Source organism: Aythya marila, assembly GCF_965140915.1.
Source record: "Aythya marila genome assembly, chromosome: 13".
In the NCBI taxonomy this organism is placed as follows: Eukaryota; Metazoa; Chordata; class Aves; order Anseriformes; family Anatidae; genus Aythya; species Aythya marila.
Window position 1 is genome coordinate 2,590,782 of NC_139054.1, and position 17,812 is coordinate 2,608,593.

At 33.7% G+C, this 17,812-nt stretch overlaps 1 protein-coding gene across 1 annotated transcript in view; it reads left to right on the forward strand.

Annotated features, from left to right (window-relative positions):
• The window catches only part of LOC309883200 (connector enhancer of kinase suppressor of ras 2-like), a 176,665-nt gene that overhangs the window by 119,521 nt on the left and 39,332 nt on the right, over nt 1-17,812 (forward strand). Inside the window, exons 13-15 of the mRNA XM_082771099.1 lie at nt 4,180-4,266; nt 6,386-6,696; nt 16,342-16,376. Coding sequence (XP_082627225.1) covers nt 4,180-4,266; nt 6,386-6,696; nt 16,342-16,376 — 433 coding nt within the window. The remainder of the gene's footprint in view (nt 1-4,179; nt 4,267-6,385; nt 6,697-16,341; nt 16,377-17,812) is intronic.

Below are 17,812 nucleotides of genomic sequence, written 5' to 3' on the forward strand. Positions count from 1 at the left end.
TAATTTTATTGTGCAGTTCTTAATTAAAATTTGGAATAATATTTGAGTTCACATTACTTGGATAGATAGCATTTTGATTTACCAGCTTTTATTCTGAAGCTCTTGGAGATTATTCTGGTTGTAACAGTCTTGGATATTATTCTTTAATGAAGGGCCTGAAAAGACGTGGTATTAAAGTATCTATAAGACATAAGGTCTACCAAATTCAGCACTGTATTAAATAGACTTACCAGTGTATTCTCCATGTATTTGAGTGGTGTTATTTTTGTAAAGTTTACAGAATTTTAAGATAAAAGATTTATTATAAATCTGTAGTAGCATGTGATTTTGGTGGTGCAAATGGCATTTCCATGCCTCAGAGAAAGGCATGACAACTCCTTTTGGTCATAATGTTCCCTGAGACTAGGTTCTGTCTTTTGATCAATTTATATGTTGCCATCAATAAGTACTTCATTCACCTACACTGAAGCTAAAGGTTTTTTCCTTTCTCTAGTTTTGTTAAAAAATGTATATATATATATTTTTGGTAGGGTCTTTGATAGCTGGAAAAGGGAAAATATTTCACAAGCTCACAGTAGTAAAGAAAAATGTGTCTGTGAAGAACACAGGTAATGAAAACATGCTGCAGTTCAAAGGAGAGAACACCAGAGGCAGTTAATAGTGGAAGATTCAGTAACAGGTGAAACAGAACAGCTGGGGAGGGGATTTTTAAGCACTCTGGACACTGATGCTGTTGGTCTGTCTTAAAACTGGTTTAGTCTGGTGTAGGATTTGATACCATGATGTTATTAAATGTGGGTTCCCTGCTCTTTCAATTGTTGGCACTTAGAGACTCTGTGGCTTTTTCTTCCTGTTCTCAGACTGAGGTGTTCTTTCCACCATAAATGTTAGAAGAGGGTGCAACTGAGGGCCACAGGTGCCAGAACACATTTTAATAGTTAAGCTGTACATGCATGTTGTTCCACTGTCAATAAATCTGTTTGCTGAGGTTTTCTTATTACTTTCATATGTATTTTGAATGTATTACATACATACATCTGTGGCATAGTTTACTTAATCTATCTGGCTAATCTAATCTAAACTCTAAACTACATTACCTTTTGGCTAAGATCAACATATGAGTGATGCTTACGTCATTTCACCTGCTGTTTTCAGAGTTGAGAGGGTAGATTCCAGTCTAAAAATGTGGCAGCTACAAGTATACATAAAATTACGTCAAGTGCAATGATTAATCACTGTAGAGTTCCCTAGCAAATGACATCCAGTTTCCTAAGTGTTGCACTGTTCTTTTCATTCTAATAGTTTGAAAGCAATCCTGGCTTAGGTGTGGCCAGGATCATGTTTATGTACATGATCATGTTTATATATAAGACTATATTTTTTCAGAATAGAGAAATTTTAACAGATTTTTGTTACAAGTAAAATATTTTTAGTAAGTTGTACAGCCATATACTTGATGCTTATATGAGCTGTAACCAGGTTAACACCAAAGAGTAGGACTCCATCTTAAGTACAGTAACATTGTCTTTATCTCCCTGATATGCAGCATGGTTCTAGAATAAAATTAGAATGAAAGAGAAATATTAACAGTGATGGAAATTGGAGCCAGATGGATGTATTTGGCTTGCTTAAAATCATGCTGCATAATGATTTCAAATTTAAGACATTGGGCTCTGCAACTAATCCCAATAATATGCCAGAGTCTTGTGTTTATGATAGAGAGTTCTGTGTGATTTTCCCTAACTATGTGACATTGAAAATCTAGAAGGAATCTGATTTACAAATCTCAGGAATACATTTTAGTAGCTTTTAAAACAACAGTTAAACCAGATTTTTTTTTTCTTAACTACAGATTATATTGATCTGATAATTAACAGATTTCCAAATCCAAATTCTGTTCTTCTATAGTGTACATTTAAAATTTTTGACTTTAAAATGTACATTTGAATCATGAAAGTGACTGTATGTCTCTGGAAAGACATGATTTCTGGTGGGTCTAAGAAACATGCATCTGATGCTGGAGCCGGGTAGCCATGGGCTAAGTAGGAAAAATAAGAGTTCTGAAGTCTTTCATGGTTGAACAGATGCTTTCATTATTGCTAGGACTCACACAAACTGCAGCTCAAAAATTCCTGCCAGGGATTTTCCAGAATTAAAGTGATTATTACAAACCAGTTTCTGTTGCAGCTGGTGGTAAGTGGAAGAATACTCAGGAAAATGAGACCCTCAGTACTGATAATATATGCAAAATCAGTGGAGGCAAATAAGCCCATTTTTTCCAAACATTTGTCAAAATTAAGTCTTTATTTATCATGGCTGCAGTGCATTTTGTTTTTTTTTTTTTCCAAGGCTTATCATCTTATATTAGTCTTGATTCCAACATGCTCTGGTATTTAGAGTTCTTGTGGCAATGCATATCAAATCTCCTCTGTTTGTGTTACAGGCAAAAACATCATAAATCAGTATTTTTCCTTTCAATTTCTACTATTATACACAAAGATTTTCCAGTTCTCTGATTAATATTCAAGTTGCACTGTTAAAAACAGTTTATATATAGGCTACAGGTATTTGGGAAAGAACTTGCAATTAAAAATAATATGCAAAATCTCTTTTTTTCTTTGTTCAACTTGTATGTTTCTCATCCAAAATTCATATCTTTAAGGTTGATCATGCTGCAGCATCTCAGATTTATGTGTAACAAATCTCATCAGGGTTTCAGACTTTCCTCCTCTTGAACAGATATACTGCTAAGCTTTTTTGTTGATCTCCACTTGTTATGTGCATTTCTAGTTTCATATTGTTTGTTGTTGCTTTTTCTAAAATTTGAAATCCTTACTTGTTCTCATTCTTTTCTATATTACTGGGTCTTACTTTTGTTTGATTTGTTGTTTTTTAATTATTTTTCCTTGTCCATATTGTTCTTCTAAAACCAGCTTTTAGATTAGGAGTCGAGTAATAAATTTGCATTTAAAGGTTGTATCGACTTTTAGGCACATAGGAAAACTACATATATATCCATACACTGAAAATCTCAGTACTCTAGGAATATGTTATCCCCTCAATTTTCAGAAAATCGTCTTATCTGAAAACATACTTGTTTTCAACAGTATGACTGTTTCCTTCTTAAATCCTCCTGTTATTTTAGTAGCTGAAAATGTTGTTTTGGGGAGATAGATGAATTAAAACCCGTATTAGCACAGGAATAACCCACAAAAAATACTTAGTCATTCTAAGCAACCTGAAGAAACTGACAGTGAGAAAGAAACAGTTGTTGACATTTAAATTCTATAATTATCTCAGAAACAAACCAGTGGCAAGCTACTTGAGGAATCAAGCGATTTTTATTATTATTTTAAAGAAGTATTTAGTCAGCTGGCATATGAAAAAAGGAATCTTTGGCTTTATGGTTCAAAAAGACCTTAACCTGTAATTGAGAGGTTGTGTGTCTTTGTTTTGTGATACTAATGCACACAGACAAGGACAAAGTACTTATGCTTTATAGCCATTTTTGCAGTGTGCCGAGTTTAATGGCCTGCTCTCACTGTTCTGCGGATACAATAGTAGGGAATGAATAATGCACAAGAATACCTCACAACTGCAGTGCCATAAAATCACATTAATTAAAACCCTAATGACTGAATCTTTATTTTGTTGTTGTTGTTGTTAGCAAACTGTACTCCATCTTTTGTTTTTAAGGCAATCAATAACCTTCCTTGAAACTGTAAGATCCCCTTGTTACTCACCATGTGCTTTTCCAGATCAGATAGGTTCTACTGGATAGCTAATAGATATGTAATGTAGCTGTAGTAATAATCCTTCTAGTTTTACTAAAGCATGTTAGTTGCTTATTGTTTCTTTATTCCAAAACATCTATTTAATAAGCGAGCAAGTTTGTTTTTGTTTTTGTTTTCTTCCAGAAAAGACTTAAAAACTTCTTTATATTTACAAAAAATTTCACTGAAGCCAGTTCCTTCAGGTTGGTATAATGAAGAGGAGAATCTGGCATATGTGGTGTTCAATTAATTCTGAATGCTGCAGCTTTCATAATGTATAGGTGCTAATAAAGAGGATTGCTTTGAAGGGTTATGTCATGCCTCTAATTTACATGCATTACTTACTCTAGAGTCTTCTATTTTTAATCTTCAAAAATTTTATTTGTTCATCTTGAATTGTTTCCAGGTGATTTAAGACCTGTTTCAATGCCTACTGACTACAGTTGGATAGGGGAGTCAAAAGAACAAAACATGTACAAGAGGGGAAGCCGAGGTGAGTTTTGTTTTGTTTTTTTTCCCTCTGCTGTTCTCCAAGATTTCTTTCTTTGTTTCTTAAGAACCATGAAAATATCATCACAAGGACCAAATCAAGTTTTCTTGACTGTCACAAAAAAATATAAAAGGCTCTTTTTAGTATCTGGGTTGTTTGTATTTCTGAAAATTTGAGTTTGTATCAGTAGAAGGGTTTTACTTTGATTCTAGTATGGAGACAGATAAACACCAAAGGGAAAAGAAAAAAGACTAAAAGATTTAGACATCATATGCTAATAATAACAGTTCTTGATCCTTGCAGTTCTGTAAAATAATAAGTGGTGTTATAAGTACAAGGTATCAATCAAACTTTTTTTACACAGAATGGTATTATTTCAGTCCTAAACTTTTTGCAACTGTAAAATTAATTTCAGAAAGAGCTTGAAATATTAACAACGGATATTTTTTAATTAATTGTCTTGATTATCTTTGAATTTAAATGTCTTCTTCTAGAAAGGTTCAAAGAATTTCATTGTAAAGCAGCCTTGATTTGAACACTTTTTTAATTATATTGTGGAATCCACCTTTGAGACTTCAAAATCCAAGATAACCATTTAGGTGATTAAGAGCTAATTTTCAGTTAAGGCTTTCTCTGTAAAGTTTGCTTAGATTAAAGGAGTCGCCTTCACAAATGGCATTGTTGTGGCTGACAGCTGAACATAAATCATGAACAATACATTGAAAAAGTCCATTCAAATTTTAACACCATGTTAAAGGAAACACAAAGTATTTATGCAAGTGTGCTAAAACCACCACAGCAAGTTATCTGTAGGAGCAAGTAACCTGTAGAAGATGAAAATAATAGGATTTCTAGAAAGATTAAAAAGATGCGAGAATTAGTTTATTAAAAATAATAATAATAGTAAATTCAAGTAAATGTTAAAATAGACTGGTAACTCTCTGGTGTTACCAGGAGATTGACACTTCATTCTGCTTTGTGGCTGAATAGCTGGGATATATTTAAGAACACTGCAGTGGAAACATTGCAAAAGTTTTGTGGAATTTGTCGAGTACAGGAGACACTTACTTTTAAATGCAAAACTTTAATTGGAAATGACACATAAAATTCTGTAAAAATGCACTGACTCAGGAATTAGGTATATAAAGATTAGAAGTGTGTGTGCTTACAAATTAATAAAAGGAATATGCAACATGCATATGATGTGTCCTGGAAAATATTCCCAATATTCACGCTGAGTGTTTTAAAGATTGCAAAGCATGTAAAAGTACTGTCGTTTTATTAACAAAGAGTTGAGGATGGCATACATAATTCTATTATAACTCAACTCCACTTGTTATATGTGTAAATATCTCTAACTGAATGGGACATTATACATGCTGTAAATCTCATTGTCTGTTTAAGTACTGTTGAAGGTTTTAATAATAATGGTAAGTTAGATGTTACTTCTGTCTGTGAGTACCAGCCCACATGTACATTCTAAACTTGGGTGATTAAATACCACGTGCAATAAAGACTGGAAATTTTGTTTGCCTTTTCCAAATTTAAATGTAAATGGCTCCCCTGTAAACTGTTCCATAATCCTGAATTCACAGTGTTGTTTAGCAACTGTATCACTGAGATGAGAGAATGATGTAAAATTTGAGGAAGCATGCACCAACTGGTCTGTTGGGCAGATTTAAATTTGAATTCCTAGACTCCAAGATTCTGTTAACAAATTAAAAATAATTTTGTTTTCAAGGTTCATTTGATTGTCTCATCTCTATCTGTATTGTTGGAAAAAAAAAAAAAAAGAGAAAAGTATTATACATTTGTGTTTCTTATTATTGTTTTGTTTTATAGTGTTGGTGGACCACCATATATTTAATAAGAATGGTTTTTCATGGCAGCCAGTACTTTCTATATATGTAAAACTGAAAAATCATCTATGCTGTATTTCCCTTGTGTTCAAGCACACTTCAGATAATATTCAGTCGAAGCAAGCTGTATGTTTCAAATATCATACCACATAGTTATCATAAACTTACATGAGATTAAAGTAAACTTGTAATAAAAGAAAATGAGGTTTTCTTTTTAGCTGGTAGTAAGCATTAACATTTATGATTGTAGGAATGAAACACAGATTCTCTGTTTTGTCTTACTGATGTTTCTTTTTTCTTTTTGTTCCATCCAACCACTGACTCTGAGAATTCCCTCCTGCGGTATCTGAGTGATGACAAGATATTGGTTATCCAAGAAGAACCTCTGACACAGAAAGACAGCAAAAGGGACACAGGTTATAGGTCAAGGAAAAAGGGCAAAAATGCAAGCAGTCCAAACTACCCCATTAGTTCATCTATGTTGACATCAACTGTTAACGTTAGGCTTGAACCTGGACAGCAAGATATCTTGAATTTCTCACTCCCAGAAAACAATACAGTTCCACTTTATCATGTAAGTATATAACAAAAGATATTACTACATTTTTATTTATTATGTTGTTACATGGAAAGAACATTAAAATCATTTCCTTTTAGGAATGATACAGGTACTAAGGCATATTTTGAACTTTACATTTTAATATTGTATTTTATGGTCCAAGAAATATTCTTAATGTTCCTTTAAAAATAGCTTTCACATAAGAATAGTCTACACGGATGAAAAAATGCAGGGCAAGCACCATTTGGTATGAGATACTTTAAGTCCAGTAGTGTTGTTAATTACTCTCACCGAGTTTAGTCAAATTCAATCATATTTTTTTCAAAGGTTTATAAGGCTCTCTTGCTCTGATAATAATTAATTATAGATTCTTTTTAAATTTATTATATATCCAATTTAGTCACTGTGTCTTCTAAAAATGTACTTAAGCTTAATGGAGTTACTGCTTATTTATATTGCAGTACCATGGTCACTGTCCAGTAATGTGAATTTGTTCATTCTGATAATGCAGGAAATATTTTGGAGTGAAAACTGTGGAGAAAGTAAAATTCAGTGGATTATAACTAACATAGAAGTAAAAAATCTCTAATAATTGTAACTGCCATAGGAACAGGCAGTTCGTGTAACTACCATGAAAAATCACTAGGTTCTCATGACTGTCAGCTAGTACAGAATTTTGTTGTATTGATTTGGACACCCTGAAATAATGAATAGCCTTCCAGAGATCTATTTTCACTGTTCATGCTTTGTATGTGTATCTTGTCCTCTGTAGAGGTCTTCTTAAGTTTTGCTCATGGTCCTACAGCTTAGGAGCAGACTGTTCCATTCTCACGATGGGGAGTAGTATCTTCAAAGTGTTTGGGGCTCAAACATTAGTATCTTCATTATTCCTCCCTGCAGTCAGTAAGGAAGCTTTTCAATGTGTATTTATTTTCTAATCATGCTGAGATTCCTCTTAGAAGTAAAATGTAAATGGCTCCCAGTTCCATAACAGTTCCGTAGAAGATGTAAGAGGAAAAAGCAGGACTTGTAGCAAGTTTCTTCATACTCTTGCATTTGGGGCTTCTACTGAGTGTTTCTCTCCCTGAGCAAAAGCTTCGGAGATGATTGTATTTGCATCAAGTGTGAGAGCTGAGTAAGGTCTGCCTAAGGGGATACATTCAGAACATAGCCTGCCATTCATCTCTGTTTCCTGCAATCTGCCAGCATTTGGTAGTCTGAAGATCAGATACTTCTGTCTTCAGGAAAATTTAAATTTCCCTTTCCTATGCCACCAGGACTTAGTATTTTTGGAAAACATGGAAGGTCTTTTTCCCCAGCCTCAGAAAATGTCAAGTACTTTATCAGTCAAGTTGTGTGACTGCTTAGTTGCAGGTGTTTCTTCCATCCGTAAACTCTTACACGGATTGTCAGGATCACAAAGTCAAAGAAAAGGATTTCAAATCCAGAGTAAAAACTACTAGCTACCTTGCTAGGGTGAGTGAAAAAGTCATTATGCAAGTCTGAAGAAAAAATAAATAAAATCATAACTGTGTAGATAAATCAACTGGTTTTCATGAGGTTTTGGTTGAGTGGTGATTGTTGACTCTCCTGACTTCTGAAGAAGGGGAAATGGCTCATAAATGATAAAGTGTTAATTGTGCCTTTTTGATAATGATAGTTGTTGGTTGAGTTCCCAGATGCAGGGCTGTTGTCACCAGCGTTCTACAGACTGACATACAGTGGTGTTAATTCTTCTATCGGCAGAAGTGTTCCAAACAGCATTTGAGACAGAACTTTGCAGTCCTTCAAGAGAGAGTCAAAGGAATCAAAATACCTCAAGCACACAGTCTACTGCCTTATAAATAAATATACAAGAGGAACTGAGTTGACAAATACACAGGAGTTGCTGACACAGGTTTTCTGGGTTCTTGCCAGTATAGGATCATTTGTATTAACAACATATTTCTACTTTGAATACTGAAAGAATTCTGAAAAGCAAAGCAAAAAAAAATGTGAAAAATAGCTAGTCAGAATGAAACTTTTAAATATCAAAGAGCATTTTATGTCATTTTGACATCAAAAAGAAAAATTATTTATATTTTTATATAGAAATTTTGGTTTTAAGTAGATCATCTCATTTCCTTAAGACATATATTATATATATTTGTAAGCAAACAAATACAGCATGATAAAAGGAGAAACTGAGACATGGTGTCATTTAGCCATTGCCTTCTTTTTTAAGCAATGTATTTCTTACATAAATACATATTTAAAAGAAGAAAAAAAAAAAAAAAAAAGTTTAGATTTACCAGACATGGATATAAGAAGTTTTACAAAATTGGTAATTGCATAGCTTCAGTACTAGATTAATGCTTTGGAAGGAATGTGGATTTGGAACCTAGAATTAAACAATTAGACTGATTTCATAAGTTGAAGTGAGGATGCAGAGTTACTATATAAAATGGATATTTAGGTAGTGCAGTATTGGCAGTTTGCCCAGCATATAAAATGATCCACAACACCATGATGCAATAAAATATTTCATATAAGAAACACTGCCCATTCAGTATATATTTATGATTAATTTAGTTGATAGGCAATTTTGTGATGCTTGTCACTGAATCTGACACAGAGTGAATTGCAATTAAAAATTCTGTTATCATTAATAAATTGTTTCTTAGAATATAGCTGTGTATGTATACTAATCCTTCGCTTCTGTAGTGACATTTTTAGCCTAAGCCTAAGTATTGAGACATATCTAAATATCACAAAAATATATACATACCTTGCTGAAATATACTATTGAAATAGACTATGGACTTAAAAGAACAAAGGTAAAATCTTTATTTTGCATTTTTTATAATAATGAAAATAATTTTATTTTGTTTGTATTATCGGATCTCTTTCTGAATAAAATTGATTTATCAAATAGGACCCCTACACAATAGACCAAATATACTTGAATAAATTTTCCTTCAGTATTTTAAATAGTTAAAAAAAAAAAAAAAAAAAGTCTTGAATGGAAAACACTTTCCATCTTTAAAGTGCTGTTCAGGATTTTAAAAATCTCTAGCAAATTGCAGATTTTCTGCTGCTCAGTTTCATTTTGCACCATGTGAACCACCTTTTGTCTATATTGGAGTTCTTATTCCAGAATCAACTTGAAAATCCACAAAATTTTCAACTTCATGGTTTTAACATCTCAAATTCAGCTTCTGAAGCTCAAATTCAGTTAAGTGGTTACTACATTAAATTCTCAAATAAGGTAATAGTTGCTCATCTGGTGTTACTTGATGGTTGATCTTCTGGATTATTATCTACAAAGTAACTGTCGGCTTTTTTGTTGTTGTTTGGTTGTTTTTGTGTTTGGGTTTTTGTTTTTTTTTGTAGCATCATATATTAAGAAATTGGATTATGAAAATGTTAGATCACCTAAATTTTCTGTGAATTAAAATTCAGTATGTAAAAGAGGCTTAATTTTTAATACATATTAAGATGTATTTGTGTCGTAAACCAAACAGTGGCTGCTGCAGGGCAGTCAGTGAGAATGTTACAGCAGTAGACCTGTTTGTTTTATTTTAAAGATAATTTGAAGCATTATATTGGTTTAGGGCTAGTCATTGTTTCACAGCAATTGCTTAACTTGCTATTTATTTTCTTGCTGCTGATCACACAAGTTGGTAATACATGCCTGTCAGCACTGAGTGATGTAAATGCTATCTAACAGTTCATGGAGCTGCAGAAGACAGCTCAACAAATGACACACAGTTTAGTGATACATGCTGAGAACTAAAATGTATTCAGGAACAATGTTTTTGTCTTTTTCTATAATGTATGCATGCTGGGATGTGCCAGATGTTCCAGATGCTTTTTTTAGATGATGATCAATCTAAGTACTACTATGATAAGTACAATAATCGAGCGAATCTGGGAGAATCATATGTATTCAGTTCCATATAACTGAAGGAGGTATTTTTTATTGCCAGTTTTGTAGGAAAAGTGCTTATATTTTATTTCTTGCTTTCTGTTATTGCAAGAAGAAGAAGAAGAAAAAAAAAATGCTTAACTGTCAAGCAGAGTTCCTTCAGTTTTTTTTCTTTTCTGAATTACTGGGTAACTTCTATCTTTTCTTTTTATTTATTTTATTCCCATCTGTAACATGGAAAACATTCTTTCCCTACCTCCTAGGTATGTTGAGCAATCACTGTGAGAGTGATTATGAGAAACCTAGTAGCTCAGAGTAGCTACAATGAGTTTTTCTAGGTTCTGTAGCTTTGAACTGATTCTGTCTAGTCTTATTGATTGCAAGATAAGATTTTGCATTTGTACTGTACCTTTACTGGGTACATCAAAACTTGAGCTGACAAGTATCTGGCTGTGACCTTACAGCACGAATGTCCAAAAATATATTTCTTTACAGTTTTCTCCAGACATAATTCTGTAAACGACACTGTATCTATAAACACAGCTCAAAAGAGTATATCTAGGAAGATAAGAGAAATAAATTGTGTCACGTGGGCTGAAAAGTTTTGCCTTTAAGTTCCACTGCACTAAAGAAGTGAAATTGTCAACCATCACTGAATCTGAATTTTTGGTACCCTTTATATTCTATCTGTGCTGCAATGTGAGAAGTGTGTAGAATTCTCTAAGACCAAATTTAGCTGATGTATCTGCACAATGTAAACCAGCATGTTTCAGGGATACTTTTCAGTTCCAGAAGTAGCTTAGAAAAATGGTTGAAGTTGCCCCTGAAATAGTACACTACATCTGGATCCAAACTCAGTATTTCCATCTGTCTCCATAGAGCAACATACAGTTGTGAAGCTCAGGTGAGCTATGGGCACCTCCACCATTTGGTGTAGACCTGCCTTGGGACCCAGCCGTGCAGTATTTCACAAGAGATGTCCTGAAATTTTGCTTTGAACACAAATGCAGTGGTTGTAACTGATATACTTGCAGTGGCCTGTGATACCTGCTTCACCAATTCTACCATAATGCAGGCTATGTGTTACTGCTTGCTTCCAAATGGTTATGCTTCCTTTTTTGTTTTGAACTCTGATAGTTATATTATGACACTTCACAGCAAAGCAAATACAATGATATGCACAAACATACACCATGCTTTCATAAATAATTTTACTGTATTGGCACATATTTAAATTGTTCTTCAATTGTTGTTTCTCCGAATGAGCTAGTACTAAGTATCAATAAAAGGTCGCAAATGAAGCATTCATTAACTTTATGCTCATATGTAAACTGCAATTTGTAAAGCATTCTGGAGTCTTCTGACTCCAAAAAATCACAACAGAGATAAGATTTACTGTATTGTATTATTCTAGAAAATGAATTTAAAGCTTATTTTTATTAATTTTTTTGTAGCCTGAAGAACTGTTTCTGATTTTGTTGATACACTCTAAAGATAACTTAAGAGCCATTTGGATTGATCTGATTCAGCATTTGTTCATAAATATTAGCAACAACTGATATTACTGCTACCAGAATTGCAATATTTATCATCCAGAAGAATGCACCAAATACAAATACACAACTCATCTCCCTTGTAGTACAGATACCATCTCCTGCTGTTACTGACCACCGGATCAGTGTGCAGAAAGCCAGCTGTAGTACTCTGAAGACAGTCCTCGTAGTCTTCCTCGCTACACACTGTCTTGGGTTTTGGCCCCCATTCTTTCCCTCTTTTCCTTCTTAGGAGGCTTCCTAGGGAGAGAATGAGCGAGAGGGTTGGGAGGTTGAGAGAAAACACTGTTGGCATTATAGCAAAGGAGGTCAGTCCTATAGGGCAGGGTCTACCTTGCCCTACCTTGAGAAATGGGAAAGATGTGAAAAAGGAAGAGAAAAGAATTGTCTCTTTTCTTGACCTGTATAACTTCTTGAAGCTGCACTGCACCCTTCCCACCTGAGCCGCTCTCCTTCTTCACTTCCCTTACGTTTTCCATAGAATCCTGAGTAGCAAAATCACTGCTGAATTGTGGGCTTTAAGTACATTTATTTTTTTTTGTTTCTCTCTCTCTCTTTTTTTTTTTTTTCTTTATTACATAAGAAATTATTAGCCACAGGGCAGTCTTCTTTTAGATGGTCTTTTAGAACACTTTTTTAAATCTCATGTATGATCTGGAATGTGTTCCCTTCCCCTCTCCCCCCAAATAGTTAAAAAAATGCTCTGCTATTACTTACTATTCACCGACTTAATATTGATGATGTAGAAAATAATTAAAAATTCTGAGTGGATATTTTCCTTCTATCCTTAGCTAATTTTGTCACCTGTCACAGTTTTTTCAGCTTAAAAATTGAGTATGATTTGGAATTGTACACGCATGTAGCTTGCATAAGATTATTTCCTGTGTCTATTATCTCTCCCCTAAACGAGAGTGGAAGAAAAACCTCAAAGGCAGCTTTCATTTTTAGCAGAGCATAATAATTTTGCAAGCGTTACATCTTGAATGGCTTAGGCTTCAGCTCACTGAGCTAGAGAGATAAATAAAGCCCCTGGCAGCAAGGCTACTGTTTCACTTCTGATCAAGCATAGTGTAAAGAAATGCTTAGGATAAGGAATATGTGAGTTAAGGAAGCAGCTGAAGAAATAATTTTTGTCGAGCATTAAATATCTAAGTACAGGAAAACAGTATGTATAATAAAAATAAAAGAAGATCTATTTTGCATCTGAATAAATGACATATCCAGATGCAATATATTTCATTTGATCATTGCAATTAGTGACTCTCATTATCAAACTGTTCTAGTCTCCCACTTTTAACAAGTAAACAATGAATTTTAAATATCTTTATACTCTCTCTGTGATTCAGAGGTTTTTCGTTTTCTGTGATTTTTAATGATTTACTTAGTTATCGATTATTTATAAAATCTTCAGGTAAATAAGAGTTTCTCCTGATGGGAGAAGATCATCAGATCCGCTTGGTAGAATGTATGAGCTTTATTCTCCTTCTGAATTTCATGAGTAGAAATGGAAATAGATCCAGTGAAATTGCTGGTGCTACATAAATGTGAAGTTAGTTGAAAGAAGGCTGATAGGTGTCAGTGACCTGAATTCACTGAATTTGTGCTTTATGGTCTGTGGCAGCATAGCAAGACTTGTGCTTCATGAGCCTCCCACGTGTCTACTCGTCATGAATGTGGCATTTAGTAAGATGAAGTAAAATTTTAGTTTGAGAACTAGGATAAGGCAATTTGTTCTCTACATATCAGGAGCATAACAGTGTAAGAAGCAACTGTTCATAAAACTGACATGCAAGGTTACTGAAAGAAGCCTGCTAAATCCTTCAGTTAATTAGATTACATTATTCAATAATTTTGAAAATTAGAGGTCATTAATGCACTATTAAAATAGTGGTGTTGAAAGACAAGACTATTAGAAAAATATGTTTTATGAGCAGAAGCATATTTCACTTATGTCTTTTTCAGTCTAATATATGTGATTTCACAACATCCAAACAAGCATTTCCAGTTGCACTAATGGAATCTGTTTGATCAAAAGGAATTTTGGAACACTGATCTGAGATGGTCACCTATGGTACAGGTGTTCTTTGTAAATAAGTTCTGTAGTGACACTGAAAGTTTGTAATATAGGTGATGAGAAGATGGCTAGCAGAGTGTGAACAGGGGGAAGTATATTATCTTTGTCAGGGAAGGAGAGTGTGGGATGCGTCCCATTCGGAGAGAAAGTGAATAAACCTTGGTCTGGAACTACTTCAATTTGGGAGCAGTGCTAGAAAAGCCAGACCTCTATCTGTTAAGAATTAGTACACTGAAACTGATGAAATTGCTTTCCTAGTCACTAGAGTTAGTAACATGAGAAAGCAGAGGGACGTGAGAAGAAAATCTTTGAGCCTTTTAGTATGAATAAAGTTTACTTTGGTAACAATAACATGGGTAGTTCTGCTGTCAAAGCTTTTTTACTTGGTTGGCCACACAATATTTACTGGGCTGTCCATGGTATTTTCAGGGACGATCAGTTCGTTCACATTTAATAGTGTGTTAATAGCAGCAGAAATCTGACATTTATTATGCAGGATTTTCCTGAAGTTCTTCAAACAGATATTTTGTTGTAGGTGTATGCTGTTATCTCTCAGGCTCTTTCAAGAAAATTTGATGAATATTTCTGGATGGTGTATTTTCATTTTTGTATGTTTTTTATGCTTTAGATTTCAAGTGTACTCTAAGAAGGGTTAAGTCATTTAGAGCACTCAGGTTAAACAGGAAAGCCTGTTAGAGCTCAGTTACTCTATAAGAATCTCCTATCATCACCTGGATTCAAAAAGAAATATGGGAGAACTCCCTGCTTCTAAGCGTGAAGGCACCATTTCAATACTCTTCCTCAGCTGCCTTATTTGAATGGGCTTCCATATTGTTTGTAATAAATACTTAACTCAGTAAGATCAACTGCTGTAGCTGCCCCTACATCCTGTAGCAAACTTAGGTTTGGGCTGTTGTAAGGCCTATCATAAATTTATTTGTTTATTTTTTTATATAATTACAGAGAGAGCAGGAACATGAGGGGTATCATAGGTAACTGGGATACTAGCATGCCCTGATGATTGGCACATGGACTGTCATACTTTAAGGTTTTCTGTCTGCTTCCAGTGGCAAACCACCTATTGTCCACAGTAGAAATGGCATGGTAAAAGATGATAAATGATTTTTTGCATGGATACACCAGGGGGATATGTGAAGGAGGGAGGTGGAAAAATTAATGCTTGTCCCCCGAACATTTTAAAACTTTATTAGAAATCCTTACGTATTGGAATATACGTTTTATGGTCTATGTAGTTAAATACAGAACAGGCAGGCTTAAAAATAGAACCAGCAGACTTCCTGTCTTTCACGTATGAAGTATACAGTTATGTTTCATGACTGATTACTGAGGTCATGTGTGATTAAATATCTTTACAGTATACTTAAAGTAGTGATGTTAAAACAGAAGCATTAGAATTCCAAAAAATAAATCTGTTTCCTATTTGGTTATTCAGAAAGGATTTAAAGTCTAAGATCTTTCAAGAGTCAGTTTCTGTATTTCATGATGAGAAACTGCTTTTTAGCTGTGGGAAAATTCCTCCATCAGAAAGTTTAGTTTTAAATAATGAAAGCAGTCTGAAGATTTTATTTTTAATGCTGAATCACTTACTCCTAAAAGGCATGTTCATCTCCAAACCTTAGATGAAAAACTTCAGTGTAGGAAATCAAGTTACGTAAATCTAGGTAAGCATGCGATTGAAGAAAGTTTTGATGACAGGTTCCTCATTGTTCTTAAAATCCTCTACAGTTTTCTTCTGGTATTTATATTGCAATATTCATCCTTTACATCTAACACATTCTATAGCTCTCTCACATTTTAACATTTTTGCAAACATTGACACGCTAACATTTTAGCTTCCTTTCTTATTTTGAAGAGCTTTGGTTACAATGCTACAGCAGCTGAGATTATTTGAAAGTGCAGATGTAAGTTGCTTTATACATGATCTTCATTGTGAAATAACATTTAGTTTGAAATTCAAATTTTCCATTTCCTTTTCCTTAGAGTTACAGAATGAGTACTGTGGTTTGCTTCTGTGTCTTCGCTGCAGTTGAAGTTACCACAAAGTTGAGTGCACCAAGGAAGTGTACTTTTTAGTCTTGCTTAATTCTATTTGTTTTTCTCTACAGAGAGCAGGGGACACAGTCAGTGGAGATACTGAAAGGTAATTTCTTCTGTTAATTTTGTATTTAAATAGATACATAATCTATCTATGAATTACATGTATTTATTGTAGAATTTTAGCTGCAATATTTGAGGAATAAATTTTCAGGTCTTAGTGAGAAAAGCATTAATAACATTTAGAAAATGATGCAATTGTTTCGCCTGCTAACTACATCAAATATGAAGATAGATTACAAAGGTGGATTTACTTCAAAACACATCAGATGTAAAATTATTAAAAATTACAAGGGTAAAAAAATGATCCTACTACAAAGTACCAAATGTCTCCCCCCCAGCTTTTTTTTTTTTTCTAAACTTATCTTTTCAGAATCAGTTTGAGGATGAAAATGCATGATTAGCCTAATTTTTGAAATAACAGGCAGAATTTTCCAATGAACATGTAATTCAGTATGTACAAAATTTACTGTTTATAATTGTCTCATAGTTGATATCTGATAAGAATGAGGATTTAAGTTTCTCTTACATTTGAATTTAATCAACTAATACTAATGAATACTATAGTAATTTTGTCTTCATTTCCTTTGCTGTTACCTGATAAAGTATGTACCAAATATTTCAATTGCATCCAATATATCATATTTAAAGAAAAGGTTTGAAATAACAGATACTTGGGTATCATGGAATGCCATAATTAAGTTTTATTGCAGTGTGTTCACGTGGAGAATTTTTTTTATCTTTTCATCATATATGGCCTAAACTTGTTTACAAAGCTAAGCCATGCACTGAATACCAAAAATAAAATAAAATTCTTTACAATGCTTTTATCGGTTGAAAGGATCTACAATTGGCAGTTTTATTCAAAATTATAAATTTTACTACATTACAATCAAAACCCTTAGGTAGAGCAAATGCAGTTGTTCATCCCTAAACACAAGTGACCTGGTGCCTGATTTTTCAGGATTGTCAGAATTTTTATGTCTGTGTATTAAACATCGTAGTTTGCATGTTTAAAACAGCATTCAACTCAACTGAGTAGTAGTGTTATCTAAGAAGAAGGTGATGTAAAGATTGAGTTCAAATGAGTTTATCTAGGGTAAAATTCTATTTCATCTTATAAGGGCAGTCTTCTCTCTATTGACACCATGTAGTAGTCCATTATCTCAACATCTAAATATAGGTTCTTATTTTTGCAATAAATTAAGTATAGTCTGACTTGGTATTTAGACCCAATTCAGAGCCAAAGCAGCATCCATCTTGTAAAATAGGAATTACTGTATAAGAAGAAAAAATGTGTCTTTCTTAGTCTTTTTTTTTTTTTTATAGCAATTAGATTACACCTTTTGCCCTTCTTCCATTCAAATTTTCAGAAGAATACGATTATATCCTATTCTTCCCTCACATTTGTTTCTTGTTGCTTTTTGCTACTCCCTTTTACTTCCTTCCTCATCACAGTATGGCTGCTCAGGTGCCTCCCAC